General features: G+C 38.1%; 1 protein-coding gene across 1 annotated transcript; it reads right to left on the bottom strand.

Annotated features, from left to right (window-relative positions):
- On the bottom strand, positions 1 to 11,919 carry LOC111236317 (serine-aspartate repeat-containing protein F-like; the record flags this gene model as incomplete). The annotated part of the gene is made up of 19 exons (XM_022765013.1): positions 1 to 107; positions 310 to 357; positions 464 to 517; positions 653 to 700; positions 794 to 829; positions 1,084 to 1,152; positions 1,265 to 1,294; positions 1,608 to 1,646; positions 2,687 to 2,749; positions 2,842 to 3,033; positions 3,978 to 4,115; positions 5,159 to 5,396; positions 5,511 to 5,600; positions 5,715 to 6,086; positions 6,255 to 6,685; positions 7,739 to 7,804; positions 8,499 to 8,624; positions 10,035 to 10,085; positions 11,700 to 11,919. Coding segments are annotated over 19 exons (2,418 nt in total), but the record flags the coding sequence as incomplete, so codon positions are not given.
- Positions 11,920 to 20,128: the final 8,209 nt, after the last annotated feature.

Genomic DNA, 20,128 nt, shown 5'->3' with positions numbered 1-20,128 from the left:
TCACCTGGTTGAGCTGGTTCTGGTTGAGGCTGCATCACCGGCTGCGGCGGCGGTGGATATGGTTGATATTGAGCGTACAGCGGCTGCCCAGGTGGAGGTGGAGGTTGCTGTTGGTAAACAGGATGCATCTGTGGAGCTCCAGGATGGACGGTCAGAACAGGAGCAGACGGAGCTGAATTTTAATACAAAAGATATGTTTTTATCTTCCAGCAGAAGGAGACAGGAAAACTGAAGCGAAATGACATCACACTGGTTGAGTATAAAATCACAGGAAGAGTCTTTTACTGATGTTACATCGCTGATAAATACCTGACATGGTTGGAGGAGGGTAGGGGTTGTCTGTGACGATGTGATGAACTGGAAGATAAATAGTTCATTAGACATTTTAACAGGTTGCGTTATAAAAATGAATTTCCTCTGTATGATAACTTTTCAAACTGCTTCCATAGTCTTTGCCACTTACCATACCAGCCAGGAGGGGACGGGCAGTAGACTGGTGCAGGCCTGCAGGGGCCAACTGAAACAGACAGGAAAGAAGACACTTGTTGGTTTTTTGAATCTTCCAAAATGACAATTTGGCTTCAGTGCAATAAAGTTATCAAACAGATGTTCCTCCATTCTCTTTAAATCATAGTGAAAATAATAGGTTTACCTTCTTGTCCAGATTCTGGGACGTCTTCTTGTTTTTTGGTCTCTGTCTCTGTCAGTGTAAACAGTCAGATGTGAAAACAAGTCGTCCCCACATGGTCAGGAATATTTTACTGTCTCTTATCACAGAATGAGTGTAAATGACCTGTTTTGGACGTCTTGGTCTTCTCCTCTCTCTTGGCTTTTTATTGTAAATTGAAAATAGAAAAAACATCAATTAAAATTGTGACAGAAATAGTGAAAAAGTAAAGGTAGACTGGATATGGCTGGTAGACGTGTCAGATATCGGTTTTACAACTATTTGTTGTAACCATTCATGTTATCATCCCGCAACACTCTGCAGTTTTCTCATGATTTAACCTCAGTCCCAGCCACAGTCATTATGTCCAGTGATTCACAGTGAGGCCATCAGGTGTCTGGAGTGAGAGTCAGTACCTCTAAACAGAGCAGGAAATCTCCTGACCCTCTTGATTTTCGGCTGCAGACCTGCAATTCTGGGAAGACCTGGATACAGCACATGCAAGTGTTATCATGTTTTACTTCTCAATAAGAACAAGTATTGATTAATGCATTTAGTTGTGGTATAAAGATGGTATTTTGGAGTGTTCAGTGTTACCCTTCCTTGGTGGTTTTTCGTCTTCATGGTCTGGAATTAAAAATTAACAAGGATAAAAACTTCACAATGCTTCATTAAAATTATCACTAATTGTTCATTATAGTCACAAAAACATTAACGAGTTTCAAATTTGTGGTGATTAGAGACTTTCCTGCCCTGATTTCTGCCTCTGAAGTAGCATTTAGCCTCCAGTCTACTCCATCAGTGAGTGTTTAGCTGTAGCTTAAGAGATGCAGGTTGCTCAAAGACACTTATCGTACATTAACTTTATTTGCATTTGTTGTTTTGTCTGGTGGCTCTAATGGGAATCCCTTCAGTCAAAACCTGAAATGTGTCTCGTCACCTTTTTTCCTTCTCACAGCTGAAACCCTCTTGGGAGCATCTGAAAACACAAACAGGAGATCACAGATTTAAAGCTACACTAGGCTTCAACAGCAAACACCAGACTTCTCACAGTGATGTATGTCTGCCGCTGCTCCACAGACAGCAGGATACATTTATCATACCAACCTGAAGTTTATATTCTACCACTATCAGCAGATATAAAAGATCATTTAACTGCAATAACTCACAGAGAAAATACTGAATCCAAAGTTTCTGCTACTGAACTAAATCCAAATGCAACAGGTGCAAATCTAACACAATAAAAATACATACTGTATGTGTGCGGAGCTGTTTTCTACACATTTGATCTTGACACTAATATCAAATTTGTGCCATTATTTTTGAATTAATTCATGTCTGCAAACTAACTAAACATAATTCAGCTCTATGGGAGAGAAGATACTGAAACTGACTGATCGATACGAAATAAGAAAGGCAAGTGCAATCACATTTCACTCAAACTTTAAATCTGTTTGTAATGATAATATTTCTATAAATAAATTGTTGAGCACTCAATCAAATGCACGGCTGAAAAAAAACAAATGATGCAACAAATGAACTTAATAAATTGGATTACTGGCCTAAACAGTGCTTTACGATACATGTTATTGTCTCTGTTACATATAAAGTTCCTTTGGTGTGGATGTAACATTTACAAAGTAAAAACAGAATGAATAGAAAACAGTGCTTTAACTTTATTTTGTACAAAAATAAATAAATAAATGAATAAAGACAGAAAGAAACTGACCTATCAGTACATGTTGAATGACTCTCCGATCTTTAAAATGTTTCTTAGGTATTCAGTATTTTATAATTGCATTATATTATTATAAAAAAATACCTGTCTGAATCTCTGCTCTTTTGTGACAATTTGATTTTGTTATTAGTGTCAATCTGAGTCCACCATTAACAGCAACAGGATCTCCTCCTGGTCTCCACTAGCGGTACCAAACAATACTGAACTCCCCTCAGCAGAGGAATAAAGTCCCTCCACTGACAGTGAATGTATTGAGATAAAGATGTGAGAGTTTCACAGACCTTTCTTCTCTGTGCTCTTGGTTGCAGACTCTTTGGTCTTGGCAGAGTGCATACAGGAACACACTGAAATCACGAAGCAGACAGTTAGACTCACATTGAATTTATATGTTACAATTAATACGATAAAATAGCTGTAATCGTCCGCAGTCTCTGACCTGTGGCTTCCTCCTCGGGTTCAGGCAAAGGCTTAATCACATCCACCGTCGCCTTCTCCTCATCGTCATCTTCATCGTACTCCTCTTTTTCATCTTCTGGCTCATCGACAGATTTCTGTGTTCCAGCCATCGACTCTTCATCGTGTCCCTCCTCCTCCTCCTCCTCCTCGAGAGCAGCAGGCAGACTAGTAACTGAGGGTGAAAGCAGCAACATGCATTTGTAAGATGTAAAATAAGATGACTGACTACATTCACAGTTATGGACTGATAAATAACATACAGAGTTTTCATATTTAACCACGATAAGAAAGATATTAAAGGGATAGTTTGACATTTTAGATCTTTATTTTGCTCCTGTCGCTCATGTGGAACAAATGTAGGTGTCATGTTTCACAAAGTCAGTCTTTTCCTTCAGACTGGGCAGGAAGCTTCAGGCTCAGCTAATGGAAAACAAATCTAAAACAAACAAAATTAGTCTTTTTGTTTTTAACGTCCCAAAACTACAGCACACCACCATAAAATTGTAGAATGCTCAAAACAGCAAAAAAAGAAAACACCAATGAAAAGAAATCTAATGAAGAACTTTGTGATTTGGTACTTGGAGAAATAACAACCAAAGTGTGTGTAAAAAGCACATCATTTAGCAATAAAGTCAAAAGAATTTTCCAAAATGATGTTGGCTTGGATGAACCGTTCAATGCATTTATTTTCATGTTTAACTTCTTTTATTTTAAATGAGGATTGTGTGTAGATGACAGGCTGAAGCTCTTGTATGAAGTGAAGTATGACTGTGAGAAGGAAATTTCATTTGCTACATAATACCAGAGATAGTCAGATAGAGAGCCTCTGAATTTCTTTACAAGGATTTTATACAGTATAAGACAAGGCTTAATGCATAAAAAATACATAAAACTGGCGGTTCCATACATGAATGGTCCTCTAGAAATACTAAACATCAAATGTATGCACTTCACTTCAGCTACAGTGATGGCACTACCTATAAATCTTAACTAAAGGTTTTCAAAAGGAACCCACAGATGAGAGACAGTTTAATAATTAGCCCACATTAGTTTTAATTCGCTCATGTTGCTTTAACAGTATGTAAAACATAGAAACATAATAGATGTGATAGTCACCGATTTCTTCCGACTCATCCTCCTCAGTCTGGTCTTCATCATCAGCCTGGCTGATCTCGTCCTCATCCTCGTCCTCATCGTCATCTGCCTCAGTCTTTACTGCCGCCTCGTGGACAGTGAAGGCTGCTGCAGTGGTGGCTATACACACACACACACACACACACACCCACCAAGCTAAATGTAACATTTAAAGACTTTTTTTAACGACCATATACAACGTAATTTATTACTGGTTCCACAAACAGCTACAGTATAAAGGATATCAATGAAAACCTGTGGAGACAATATGGCCTAGAGTTAATTACAACATATATTCATTTGTTGACATTTATATACATTTGTGTCAGCACTTTGCACCTGTGTCTAACAATGATTCCAGATAATATTATTAATTAACCATCAAACACAACCGGGACCTAGATAAGCAGCACAAAATAGATGGATTGGTCAACCAGTAAATAATAAATAATGTATTGAACATTCCAACATCTGAAACCATAGCACTCGGGATTTTACAGTTTTCAGATACAAAAACAGCAGGCTGGAAAAATAGGAGACTTTTGCGAATTACATTTAAGATTTTTTGATAACTACTAAGGCCTTTTTTAAGGGAACTGAAATCAGTGCTTTTTCAGATAAATACTGAAATACGTTTCCAATACAGAAAAATTGTAATGTTACTGTTTTTACATGCCTATTGTGATATGTCGGGCAACATTGTAGGTTAGGAAAGTTAGCTGGATTTTTTTTAACCTGATAAAATACATTATTTTTAGTTATTTCTATTTTTTGATAGCAATTTTTAATCATCTATTTATTAGTTTCTGCTAATACATTTCTTTAAAAAATAATATTTAAAGTATAATAAATATGTACAACATAGCACACTACAAATCCACATTTACACTTCTCATTTTCTTTAATATGTTATTGCATTAACATATTATCAATATAATTGATGTAATATTGATTTAAAAGGGTCATTTACTTCTTCACATTGATTATAATTTGAATGGAAACCTGGCAGCCAATCAGTAACGAGTAAAAAGGTAATATAACTCACAATCAAAGTAACCAGTGATGCTGCACTATACCTGTAAGCAAGACGTCACCAACATCATCGTCATCTTCATTATCTTCATCATCATCATCAACATCATCATCATCTTCATCATCCTCACTGACTAAGGACTCTGATGTGATTTCGTCTTTTTCAGTGTCAAGAAATGTGTCTTTGATCTCTTCTTCCTGATCAAAGGTGAACTCAAACGAGCTGGTATCAATATCTTTATCATCCTCATCATCGTCGTCTGTTGTATCATAGGAGATGTCATCACTGAAGACAGTCTCTCCAACAGACTCTTCATCTGTTTTAAGAGCAATGTCGTCATCATCGCCTAAGACTCCACTGTCTGTACTCTCAAAGGGAAAGACATCAACTTCCTTATAATCATCATCATCATCTTCATCATCATCATCTGTCTCCTTTTCAATGACATCATCAAGTTTGTCATGATCATCGTCAAGGTCAACGTGGACGTCTATGTCAAGGTCACTGTCAATGTCGAGGTCATAGTCTTTGAGGTCACTGTCTTCCTCTTCATCTTCATCATCTGCAAAGTGCTCAGAGGAGGCAACAGAGATGTCCTCATCTGATCTGTTCAGATCATCATCATCATCATCATCGTCATCATCATCCTCATCCTCATCCTCATCCTCATCAGTGTCCTCAGCAACTTTAATGTCTTCTTCCAGATCTTTGTCGTCGTCTTTGACAGCAGGCAGAGGAGGAAGGTCAAGCTCCAGGTCGTCATCGCTGTCTTCTGCAATGACATCATCGCTATCAGATGTTGCGACACCCTCAGCTAGTCTATCGTCTTCATCATCATCGTCGTCATCATCCTTCTCGTCTTCCTCTTCGCTGGAAAGAAGTTCAGATTCACTGACATCTGAGGTGTCAGTGAATGCATCATCACTGGTATCGTCTTCATCATGTTCTTCATCGTCTTTTTCATCATCTTCACCAGGTAGAGCGACGTCTTTGTCGCTGTCTTTGACATCAACAGGTGAGTCAGACTCAGAATCAGGAGACGCTGCCGACTCTTCATCCTCAGAAGTGGAAATAGGTTCAGGAGAAACTTCTTCATCATCATCATCATCATCATCATCATCATCATCATCATCAGCATCAGCATCAGCATCAGCATCAGCAGCTTCCTCAGCAGACTCTTTCACATCATCTTCATCTTCATCAGCATGTTCCTTCTCTTCCTCTGCCTCATCATCTTCATCGTCTTCATCCACCTCTTCTACTGCCTCCTGTTTCGATTCACCTTCATCATCTTCATCATCTTCATCAGTCTCCTCCTCCTCCTTTTCCTTTTTGTCCATTTCCTCCACAGCATCTGCTCCTGCCTCTTCTTCGTCTTCCTCATCATCTTCAACTCCGCCTACCTCCTCCTCCTCCACTCCTTCCTCCTCCTCCTCCTCCTCCTCCTCCTCCTCATATTCTTCCTCCTCATAATCTTCCTCCTCCTCATAATCTTCCTCCTCCTCCTCATACGCCCCTTCCTCCTCTAGTTCTTCCTCCTCTTCTTCCTCCTCTTCCTCCTCCTCCCCAGCAGTCTCCTCTTCGTCTCCCTCCTCTCCCTCCTCCTCTTCCTCCTCCACAACTTCAGCCACTGGTATTTTCTTCTTTGCTTGCATCTCTACAACTGTAAAAAAAAAAAAAAAAAAAGTCATCAAAAATCATGTTTATGGTAGCCGTTAACTGTTGAGTTTCTCTCTATAATATTGTAAGGTCTCGACCTTACACTTGGGATAATGTATGTTATGACAAATAAAATTGAGTTGAAAAATTGAATTTCCCTGAAGCATGGGGGGCAAGAATGGGAAACGTTAATCTTCCACATTAAGAATATTTACGGTGCTGTAAGTGGTGATGAAATGACAACAACTGAAATCAACTAAAAATATATCATGCACCACAGTTTACAGAATGGTCACTAACTTGGTCTGTTTGTCGTTTGGTGCTGGGAAAGTAGTATGCAGTGGATTTATCAGAGCTTTTTATCAGCTGCCTGCTGCTGCAGTGAACAACACTGATTAAAGTGTGAGAGTTAACAGCAAAGAAAACCACAACAATGAGCTAAAAGATAATACAACACGACGTAAAGCTGAGGGAAACTACTTCAAGGTTGAGTTAATGGGAACATATAAAAAGGTTACAATACCAAAGTAAGTGTAAATGAATGCTAACACTTAGCTTGTGAAGTAGCTATTAAAAGGAAATTGGCCACCATTAGCACTATAAGCAGTCAAGCTAAAATGCACATGAATATCTTCAACAAAGAGGTACAGACCTTTACTTCGAGACGGTAGAAATTCTCCTAGAATACAAAAAGAGAAATGGAAAATCAGCAACATAAAAGAACAAAAATACAGATTTAACTCGATAAAACATGCTAAAGTTTAGATACACATACACATACAGTACATTATCACTTTCATTAGAAGTTTAATAGGTTAGTGGCAGCAGTTAGCAAGGAAAGTTAGTGAGAAACAGAATCTTTTTAGAAAGGAAAGTTAGCTATATCAGTGCAGCTAGTAAAGATAAACATCACATTGGTGGAGTACTGTGGTTTCCTGCTTGGTGCCTTCATTAGTCTACTGTTACAGGGTGGGGACAGGACTCATCAGTCATTATCTTTGTAGAGTTAATCTACACATACCCACAAATAAAGCCATTGTAGATATTGTACCTTTTGCTTTCTTAATCTTCACCTCCACTTCCTCCTCCTCCTCCTCCTCCTCCAACCATCTTGAATCTTTGAGATGGTTCATACATAAAGTCAGTTTAAAACTACCACCATGATGATAACCAACTGGCCATGTGGTCACCTAGATCCATGTATGTCTGTTATAGCAAAACTATGTCTGTGAAAGTAGCAGCTTCTTGCAGCGGCATTATTTTCCATCAGTTTTCATCTATTTCATCTATAAATCTTTTGTTTGCAAAAGATCTATAGATCAAAATAGAAAGATTCTTTAAGTCACATCATGAAAAATTGCAGTACATGTGCTGTTCATTCATCAAAGCAGCATCTTTTGTGGGTTTTTAAATGATCACCAGAACAACCTTGAGATAAACTTTAGGTAAACCAGACTTATAAGTGTGGGAAATACATTTCTGGGTGTAGATTGTACATGAGCAGTTAAAAATCACTCCTTCTTGAGGAGCTTACATTGATTGTTCTAACAATAATGTAAAGGACAGCACATGTAATGAAGTGCAGCATGAACAAGACATTCAAAAAGCAGCGAGCAGTCATTTCTTGTTCTATAGCTGTATGATCATTGCAAAAGGAAATAAAATCAAAAACAGTAGCAGTACAAACCTTTTTTTCTTACTGCGTATAGATTTCCTAGAGAAGAGTAGAGAGAAATGAGTATGAAATAACAATACTATAATATATTAGGAACTCCATGTGTGTTTTTCTGCCATGTGCAGAGTGACTGTACCTTCTTCTTCTTCAGGCGCAATCAGGTTCGCAGCAAATTTTAATATTACACTGATCACGTTTGCTGTTTCCTCCACAGCATCATTCACCGCCTTCACGGGGTCCGAGCCGATCTTGGTGAGGCCTCCTGGTGGAGCAGGGACATGAACACAACAGCTGATTTAGTCACTCATTTTTTGGCTGAAGTTGTTTTCCTAGTTGTTCTTGACCAAACAAAACAAATGCATTATCAGTAAGAGCCTCTTACCTCTCACTTTTACATTTCCTCAGTGCAGACAAAGCTCTCATTCTCAAACATGAACTCTACAGCGAAAGGTTAAACTGAGGTGGGGCAACACCAACTAAACTCATTTCATGAATTTATCAATGTCACATTATGAGTAGGGGTAACCCACCGTCCAGTTTAACCATTGCAAAACGCCTTCTACATAGCATACTGATGTGCAAATAGCCTTTACAAAAAAATCACATTGACCCTCATTCATCGAGTTACCATTCATGTCTTCTAATCTGCTTCTGAACAATAAAAAAAATTCCACATCACATTAAAATCTTAAAGGCTACTAAATAAGATTTTAAAAGAAAATCTCAAAATTTCTACACTAACAGCTGTTGCATGTACAGCTGAATCTGAGCTGACATCAAACCTCTGCTCATTTATTTCTTTATACAGACATAGAGGTTTTCAGGAGTCTCCCAGTCCTTGAATATGCCGATGTTTCCGAGTCAGTCTGATGAAGGAGGGCCAGTGTTCCCAGTGCAAATACCATCAAAACATGATTTAATTTGAATCAGGGCAGTCACATAGATCTGAGTCTCCAGTGAAAGGCTGAGAAACTCTCAACCTGTGAACATATTCGGTTTTTATTGTAGCTGTGGTGTGAAATGTATAAACTCTGTATTCAATATATCAGTTAAACATGATTCCACTTTTTTAAACATCAAGTCAAAATTTTTTGTACATTTCACAATTATTATCCCTGAATGCAACCAGGTTTACACAAAAGGCAAACTGGCAAAATAAACACTGGGAATTATAAAATAAATACATATCGTACAGAAAAATAGAGCAGTGAAATGCATTTTAAAACACTGAGGTAGAGATTTCAGAAGAGCTTGATTTATCTAATTTTGTCGACAGGATCAGAACGCTGATGTTTGTTACATCAAGCTCGCCTGAAGTTCAAATATTCAAAACCAAAAGTTTTTTCTGTTTTCAGGAAGGAAAATCCTTATTTCGGTTTTTCAAATATTTGAACCAGAGTTTTCTTCTTCACACAGAAATATGCAAGTAACAGAAACAAATACATATATCTACAACGTAAAACTACAAGCTACCCTTGACATCATGTTACTGTACACCTGAACACTTAAGTAAGTACCAGAAAGAAAGCAGCTTGCACTTAGCTACAGACCTGTCTGTGAAGGACTGCCTAACATTGATAGCTAATATTAGCAGTCAATGTTAGGTTGTTAGTGGTTTTTATCAGCAAAAGGCTTCTGGTCTGAGCAGTTAGTATCAGGTAAGGTGCCTTGCCTCTATGCCCTGAATCCTTTAAAACCTTCCTGACGGCAGGAGGTGGGTGACCTGGTTGGATGAGAAACACAGTGGTAATAAGCAACAACATTAAGCACAAAGAGGAGAGAAGGAGGGTGGAAGACGAGAGGGAGAAAAAAGCAGTGGTAGTGTGAGATAAAAAATATTCCTGTGTTCACACTGTGACGGTATGATGATGATGATAAAGTAGTTATGACCTGTCACCTGGCAACACAATATTAATTTCAATGACCACTGTGACAGAAAGAACAAAAGAGGACTTGGTATTTCTCTTAAAATCAATTCACACATTGATTTGTCCCCATGCTTCTTTTGTCCTCTTGTTCAAGATGACATTGTGAATAAAGAAAATATTTCATTATCAGTTTTGTAGTCTAGGAAAATGTATGAAGTCCTATGTTTAGTTGTTGCCAGGCTATTCCAGTTTTCTTCATGGATTTCTTTTAATTTAAGGTGAAAATCTCATATAATAATTTGGGAAATGATGGTAGGTGTTCATGTTAGGGTTAGAAAAATTGAATGATAATTAGAAGTTGAACACAACAGAAATTAATGAAATTATGGAAGCATTGTTTGTTTTAATGTTATGAGGAGAAATGGAACCAATGCTTGCAACTTAGTAATGAAGTTGTTACAGATAAACATATGAACAAGTAACATTAGTAGATTTTATATCAGGGCAGTTTGATGTGTTGTACAGAAATATAAAGATAAAAGAATCATAGGAAAATTATGAAAAAGAAAGAAGAGAGAGATACAAAAACAATATCAATGATAAGACAGTACATTTAAAACAACATGACTTTATGCTAAGCTAACACAAAAGCTCTTTCCAGCTTCAGGAATAACATCTGATTGGAGACCACTTAAAAAGCCTGTGAGAAAGAAGCATGTATTTCTGTTTGCATGACACCTATGCAGACAAAATTGTCATTAAATAAACTGGCATATCCACCTGCAGCTAAGTCATCACATTGCTGACCAACATGGCATTAGATTACAACACCTTCTCAGTTTGTTCCTGTTGGCACTGTTTCATCAGGTCTATCTTTGAAAGACAGTTTCCACATCTCTACATCATAAAAGACTATATAAACAGCTGTTGATCTCACAAAGTAGGACAAGATAAAAGGTTCTTAAGAATGTCATCCTGCACGCAGAAATGAACAGTAGCCTATGTTGCTTCAATAACTGACACATCTCCAAGTTGCACCACATACATATTGGTAGTCTGGTTGCTAGACTACCTGGATGTTAAACTTGTGACTACTGAGATGTTTTTGTTTTTGTTTTTTGCCTCTAATTGGATCTAAATCTCATTTCAAATTCACAGAAATTCCAACTGTCAAAACAGAGCTCATCTCGTAGCCATATGCATATGCAGTGTGAGCCACAGCTGGCCCACATTTGGTCCTCTAAGTGCAACAATATGCCTGATCTGCCTGACTAACCTGACTTGTATGATAATGTATATTTATCATACACTTCCATACAACATGTAGTCTGGAAGAAGCAAAAACCCATTTCTCTATGGCTCTTCTTCAGTGTCTGACTCCAGTGAATACACCCCTGTATCTGAAACCGAGAAGCTTGGAGGTGACATAGGGCAGAACCACAAAATGAACAACAAACACTTCTCCATACCTGAGATGGTCTTGTAGTCCAGCAGATCAAACATGATGACAAAAACACAAGACCATGTAATGATGAGAGCCAGAACTAAGATCCAGGCCAGCGGGGAGCTGAAAGTAGAGTAGAGGTCATCTGTGAACGTTTTCTTGGGGGTCCGTGCAGACGGCGACCCGGCGTCTACGTTCTTATTGTCGATGACCATGGTGGTGGTGGTGGTCGACGACCGTGCTGAGAGGTACAATATGAGAATCCATGGTCAGATACAGTGCATCAAATGTGGCTGATAGAACAGTACTAAATGAATACATTTCCATAAAGTCACACTGCTAGCTGGCCTGTGCAGCCAGTGTTTTAATATTAGAAGTATTCAGTGTTGTTCACGTTCTTTTAATATAATTCTCTTAATAATAATTATCTTGCCAGTTTATTAGGTACATCTACTAATGGAGGCTGTACTGAAGTGCTGTTGAACTGTAATGCAATGTACTGAGAGCCTGAGCTGCAATATTTTGTCAACCCCATATATAGTTGTATGCAAAAATAAAAAGTTGACATTTGAAGAAAGGCTCATTTTTAATGTCTGATCGCTGTGGGGGTTTAATTTACTTCATCCCACTTGAAAACATGTAATCTGCCTTGGGGGGAGAGGGGGGGTGACCTTTGAATACAACTGTATTGGGATTTAAATATCAGAAACACAACTCAGTATAATGCAATACAGTTCAACAGCACTACAAACTACATCCTCCAAAGTGACCATGAAGTCAATCAACACCTCTCTGAAACAGTTTCAACAAAAACTGAACATTATAACCTTGAAAACATGTTACAACTTTGAAAACATGTTACAGAGTGATTGAGGCAAAACAGACAACCAGATTAAACAGTTAAACTGCAATTGTAGAGAGCAGCAGGTTGCAATAACAACACTTAACAGCAAAGTATTCAGACGATTAGGTATTAAAGTTTGGAGTAACTTTGGTGTAACAGTCAGGAGCAAATAAAAAGATGTGTGTTTAAAGAATTGTTTAAAGAATGTTGGCCACTCGGGGGCTAGGGGACAGAAGACAAACCAAGCTAGCCTTGACATATTGCTAGCACGAAGTTGTTACGCCAAAGAGTTAGCAAACAGCTGCCCATCATACTTCCATATCCACCTGACACAGAGGGGCATTAGCCTTCGTTTGAAGTAATGTTGGCGTCCACCTGACGTGTGAGTCCAATATTTTAGCTCAGTTTCTTTTACAGCAACTCTGAGAAGAATATCTGTCTCTTTAACTGCTAATATTAGATGTTTCACTTTTTTCGCTACTAAGCTAGCAACTAACTGGTGCTGAGCGAGTAGCATTTTGTGGGTTGACAGATGGAGGGTGATTAAAGCATTGAGACAAAACAATCGAGCAAATTTGCCAAAAGAATTAACGAAGGATGTAAAAAAAAACAAAAAAAAAGCCCAAAGTTTCCTGTTTTCAGTATTATAGTATTCTGCCACCAGTGTTGAAAAGCACATTCTTTAAATTTGGTGTTATATTAGCTGTAATCCTAACCTTAACCTCAACTCTAAACAATTAGTGTTCAGTTAAACATTGTGTTGCCATAGCAGCAGCAGCAGCAGCATCTGGCAATGGACTGACATTAAATCTGTAATTTTGTCAAATATGTGACCAAGGAAATATTGAGAGGTATCTTCTATTATCTCTTTAAAGGCCTTTGTTGCTACATTGTCTGTATGTATTACCTATTTATATTTGTTTTACGACTGTTGAAGTGTGAATTAGTTCATTTATTCTTTTGACCAGTTTACGTGTTACTGTACTAAGTTACTGTTAGACTGTTGTACTTTTACACTTTGGGACTTCTGTGTGTTTACTTCTAGACTAATTATTATGGTGTGCTAACTATTGGGACTTTATGTTGCTTTTGATACTTTGTTTTTTGCTAGCATGAGGTACAATATGGTAATTTGACCATAGTCTATTGTTTTGTGAATCCTGCTTCCTTGTCACTGTACAAGCCTTAACTAATTTGAATTTTTAGTTCCCTGGATAGCTGTACACTTACAACTTATATTCTGATAACTAATTTCTCAGTACATAAACACTTTCCAGTATTCATACATGTCTAGCACTATGATTCATATTTCAAGTTACAGTTCATGCCACAGGGTGTGATTTTCAGAAGAAAGTGTCTACCTGAAGTTGTGTGGAAAGTGGGTCAAGTAGCATTTAGGGTCAGTAAGTTGACAGCTACATTTCTGACTAGTTTCCAAACAGACTCTTAACACTGACCCAGTCTTGCACTTTTTTGATATGGAAATGGCGCTATCTGTTTTGTGTTTTAATTTGCTTGAAATTAGTTATAAAGTTTATGATAATACAACATAGTAAGACACAGCAAGTAGTCTACCTGTAAGCAATCATTTTCAACAGTGCATCATTTTAATGACTCTCTTTCATAAAGATATAAGACAGTGGATTCATTTAGTCTCATTTTGTCATAAAGTGCTAGTTGCTAATGTCACTGTGGCTGTGTTAGGAGAGTTCAGACCACCTGTTGACTCTCTTCAGCTCACATTTGGCAGCTACTGTAGATTACTCCTTTACTGCTGGCTCAAACAGCTTAGCAGCACTCTAAACACACACAGACACACAGACACGCACACACGTCTGTCTAACTTCATTACTCTGACTCCAACAGGTCAGTTCAAAATATGAGGGACCACATTTGATGCCTCCCAGAGGCTGCTGTGGGACGACTGTCATGACACTGGACGGCTGAAGGTTTGAGTAAGTGTGACTAAATGTCCTGAAAAATGTCAATGGGGTTACTTGTCCTTTTTTTCAAATGTAAAGTAAAAGTAAAATAACTCTTATTTTAGAAAATAATATAAATAAAAATTCTGTGCATGGCAAATTAATGGATGGCCCCTCAGCAATATGAACTTTTTAAGCAGTATGATATACGGCCCAAGGATGATGATGTCAGTCTTTCTGCCTGTCCCGAGCAACTCCCAATTTTGGTAACCCTTTAAACATTTATCTAGTGTCACCACTCCCATTAGATTTTCACCTTAAACAGCACTATGGTCACTGAGCCTGAAACTAAAAAGCAAATCGCTGGATTTTCATATCATTTGTGTAACACGAGAGATAAGACATGAGTAACTTTCATGCGTGACAAAATGTTCAAAAATATTTAGAAGACAGAGAGTATAAGCTACAATATTCATTGTAGCAAATTTCATAATATAAAAATATAATCAGGATAAAGGTTCTGTATTGATGTCATATAATGTAATAACAGAAACATAACAATCATAATACATGTCATGTCATACTTCTTTTGCTCACTACTATCGTGCTAGATAGCCTATGTTAACAAGCAGCCAGGCTAACAATAACCATCATAAATGTACCTTGATTGGTTCACGCATAGATAGATGTTTTATGAGCTAATACACTGGATAAATTTAGGAATTTACTGTTAATAAACAGTGTAAATTAGAAATAGTAAATTAACTAATTGTAAATTAGAATTAGCCAGTATGCAAGTTAATAAAGAGGTGGTGAATAGCCAACTACAAAATAACTACAAATAGAAACATCCCAGTCACAGTTACACTTCCTTTAAGCTGTACTCATTAGTATTAACCCTAAATAACTAACCCTAGCCCTAACTACACAAACTCTTCAGTGTTTGAGGTGTTGCCAAAGTTATTTTTTGACTTTTTGAGTGAGTCATTATGCTACAGATCCAACAAGCTGCACTGCTGCACAGTCTTCCTCTGAGAGACATGATCCGCAGCCCTTTGACTGTCAATCACTGGGGAGAGTCACTGGAATAGCTGATGCAGGACATTTCAGTAGCAGTTACAGTTAAGAGAGTTTTGCTTTTTCTTTCAGGCTTTGGGTGGATGGATTTGACCACATACTGTAGTCATGTGATGATGTCTGCTGATAGTTGGTCAGTCTGTGCAACACTTTGGTTTAGATTATTGTATCTTTAAAACCACTGGCCAGATTGCTATGAAATATGGGACCACAGTGACCATCCATCTAGCTCTGTCAACTCACATTTTTACTCAATGGCCATCTTGTTAAATAGATATTGTGTTTTTATGTTTGTGAATTTACATTGTTGTGCAGCACTAAGGCAAAATCCACTCTCCATTTCCTTTTTTAGTGGTACACAATAAACCACTGAAACACTGTTCCTGGCCCTTTGACCTTTTCTGACCATTGTGAACTTCTTCAGCAAAACCCTCAGATCAGATGTCAAAATTACACACAAAATATCTAATCAACCCTTTTTAGACTTGGCCACCACTTTCGAAATAAATCCAACTCTAAATGGTTTGACCAACCATCCATGTACGATTCCTCCTTTTATGGCTGACTTGTCTCCACACTGCGGATGAGATTTCTGTTGTTATTCTCACTGGGTATCCATGGCAGCTCAGCTCAGAGCGGTCATTAAGAGCCTGTGGTTACCTATCCGGTCAGAATACAGGGAAGTGTAGTCATAACATGTCCTTAATAAGAGAACATAGCTGAACCTTGATGCTATTAATCAGGTTAGCAGCTTGATTGAAGCTGTTTCCATGTCTCCATCTAGCATTAGTGTTGCATCTGGTGTTATGTTAGTCTGGACACTGCAGACTGTCCATTCATTTTTTGTTTTTCCACTTTTTCCTACGGGATTGTCTCCATTTAAAGTCAGACATTTATATTTGATATTGGCTCACTACCTCACAGAAACCAATTCACTTCCTTAACTATGGACTGTTGTGTAAACACTTTGTAAAGACTTCTGACTGACTTGATCTGTGTATTCACTTGACAGTCATAACTCCCATAATTACTCTTAGACAAAAACTTGCTGCCAAGAAGACGCTATAGATTCAACAGCCTTTGAATATAAACGGAACAAGCATCATAATATCAGCACATCTCATATTTGCACAGATAAACCAAGCTAAAAGTTATAGCACATTTTCCAAAATGCTTTAACATGAAGATCTTTCTTGTGCATAACAAGTCACTGGTAAAATATTATGGGCTGTTATTGTGGTTTTAAAACATCTCATTTTGTGATCTTGACTTTTATCACCATTTATTTTTTCTTGTTGTAAGGAGATAATTAAGAGGTAACTGTAAGCCAACAGTTATTTACATTGTTAATTGGATTCTTTAAAGAATAAATAATACCATGAGAATACAAGTTTTGAGTGTGAAAAGTTCATTCTTGACCTTTGGAAACAGCTGCGTGAAAAAAAAATATATATATATTTATATATATATATATATATATATATACAAGCTTTTTTCAGAGCTTTCAACCAAATGCTACAGTCTTCATCAGTGAATGGCCTTTACTGATTTAGACCATGATGCGACTGATAACTCCAGACCTTGTGTAAAAGGACCTTGTGTTCAGATTATATTGTTATTTTGTCAAACATAATATTTAACAGTGAGACAATACACTATTTATGTTATTATTTCAAGAAAACAATGATTTGTTCCAGATAACTGGGTAATTATCCCTTAATCATCCCTTAATTAATTAGTTTCTCAGCTCTCTTCAGGTTGGCTGCAGACCAATGCATGAAGTAATCCTACTCCAAAAGCCTATCATAAAGGTGCAAGTTGTCCCGCCTTCACAAGCGGAATGATGCAAACTGGAGAATCAAGGGGCTGTCAATCAAGTACATTCCCGCATGGTGCTGAGATTCTGTTTAATCAGCCAAATTAAGTGAAAACACCTGTGTAGATGCATCATTAAGCTGTGCTGTTCATGAGATTTCAAAACTGCAAGCTTGAAATCTTCAATGGCAACCACAGCTGCTCTCTGCTTCCACACCCGTCCGTCTCCTCATTTCAGTATCCACAGACAAAAAACAGTTAAAATAGTATCCCAGCAGTGTCAGTCCATGTGGTTACATGTTACAGGAGGCACAGTGTTGATGCTGACTGATCTTATACAGAACAGTAGATGTCACAGGGGTCTTAAAGCTGCATTACAAATAGCAGATACATGATAGCGGCATATTTTTAGATGCTTCCAATCATGAAATCCCCCTACACACCAGATAGCACAACATCACAGAGTCTGTGTGCAAAACAAAACACACACCACTTCATATCTACACCATGAGAGTCTTCTATTATGTAATAAAATTGACTGGTAATGCTTAATGTGATGATACTTTACCTTCAACTGCTTCAGTCATAGTTTCAGAATAAAAGTCCGATTCCAACAGTAAATCCTTTGTGCAGATTATGTTGCCATGAAAACAAATATTTATATTAGATCCTCAACTCGTCTGTGCAATTTAATCCCAGTCTTTAATTCCAACCCACCAACGTCATGTGAATGGCTGGTGCTGAGGATATGTGGAAAATCTGAACCCTTTGGCCACCGCTGGTAACACTACACCTCTTTTTCCATTCTCAGGACTTAATTCTGCACTTTTCTTTTGTTGTTCCAGAAGTCAAAAACTCTTGATGGGTCCAGATGACTGTGAGGTGGTCCTGATAGGTGACTTCCGTCCCAGTGGATGACTCTGGGGAGACAGACAGAGACCAAGTTGAGGTGGTCAGTGTCTTTACCCTTTGCTTGGTTGGGGCTGGTGTTGTAGATAGAGCAGCCTACCCCCCCCCCCCCCCCCCTCCTTCTAACAGCTCTGACAGAATTAGATCGACCACGGGGACTGACAGACGATGCAAGGGAAAGAGGGAAGAGATATTGGGAGAGAGAGCTTCAAGGTAACTTTATCCCACCAGCCAATGTTGCTGCTGGAGTCTAGTGATTACAGTGTGGACAGTGGTTTCACACTGCTTAAACTTGAAAATTTTTCTCTTTATTTGTTATTGTCAAAAACTTTCAATTGCCACCTATAAAACTCTAAATCTAATTAGGTACTGTTGCATTCACGCTATGTGTCTGAGCCTCAGGCCCAGAGTTATTCTTAGAGCGGATCGCTGCTGCTGGTATTCTGCTTCGCCTTTTTAGGCTAGAGGCGTGACCTTAACACCCCATCCCCCCAGCCCCCCCCTCCATGTTAACTAATCCCCCTCCTCCAGAGCTCCACTGCTCAGAGCATGAGCTGTCATCAAGCAACGAGAGAGAGAGAGAGAGAGAGAGAGAGAAGATCAGAATGGCTGAAGTGTCTGCAGTATACTCAAAGTAAAGTCTAATTTGCATCGACGTCATGGCACTAAAAGTACACAACAGGACTCCACGTCTGTTTGTCTGTGAATGATAGAGCAGGAAACTTGAAAAAGCTAACACAAAGTTATCAGCAGTTGTATAACCTGTCGTCCAACCACGTTAACAGCCAAAAGTGTTTATACCTGTTCCAAATGGTCACACTTGAAGACAGGCAAAAAGCCTCCCGGTGTCATTAGACTGCCTCCCTGATCACTCTCCCTGTCTTTTACTTGTGTTTGAAATCTCAACAAAATGAACTGCACACACTTTCAAACTCAAAGGTATTTATTGTGGTGCACCTTTGCACACCTGGCTATTCGTTGCTAATCGTTGCCTGAAGTGGTCATGATTTTGTTGGATTGTGTTGGGGTTTTCAGATACTATCAGCTAATCCAACATTCACTTTGTTGGATTTATTCTAAAACTATTATAAATGTTCAGTCATTACACAATTTCCTCATTGACAGGAAATCCTAACCTGCTCACTGGGCTGTCAGACATTAAATTATATGAATAAACTATACTATCAACCAAAACTGGCTTTTGAGTGAGAGGCTGTGCAGTTGCTGACCCTACAAAGCTTAGTTTAGTTAGTTTTTGCTAAACTTGGTTCAGGAACTTTCAAATGGAAGATACACAAATATGATACAGTTACGTTTTTATTTGTTCTTAATGAATAATACAGTCTTCATATTTTAAGCAGAACAAAGAAGCAACAGTCATTATTTTACAGAGATGTTTGTCTTCATTTAAAACTGCATAGGCACAGGTTACTCTACTAACAAACATTTATGTGCATGACAGCAAACTTGTATTTCTAAAGCACAGTGGGGTAGAGAGGAACTCTCAATACTGATATTGACCCATTTGTACATTGAAAAGGTTTTTCGGTTTTGTTCACACTGGCCACAAAAAAAAACGTCTTCTTAAAACAATTTCAATTAAATGATAAAAGGCAAAATATTCAAGCTGAAACATCGTATTAGCTTTAGCTGAACTTTCGGATGCATCTTGGCCAAAAAACGAAGACTGGATTTAGTCTCCCATCACTTTCACCACTTTCACAGCAGCCAAAAAAGAAAACCCTTTCAATGTGCTGTACACATGGTCATGATTTTATTGTTTCAAGATAAGATTAAAACTATGGGCCTATCCTTTAAAGTAACTCTCAGCCAGTTGCTTAAGCCTGTATCTGCAGATCTGCTCTTTCTCCATCATTTCCCCCTGTG

Source organism: Seriola dumerili, unplaced genomic scaffold, assembly GCF_002260705.1.
Source record: "Seriola dumerili isolate Sdu_G_001 unplaced genomic scaffold, Sdu_1.0 BDQW01000025.1, whole genome shotgun sequence".
Taxonomy (NCBI): domain Eukaryota; kingdom Metazoa; phylum Chordata; class Actinopteri; order Carangiformes; family Carangidae; genus Seriola; species Seriola dumerili.
The sequence above is the reverse complement of the archived record's forward strand: the minus strand, read 5'-3'. Positions and strand labels throughout refer to the sequence as shown.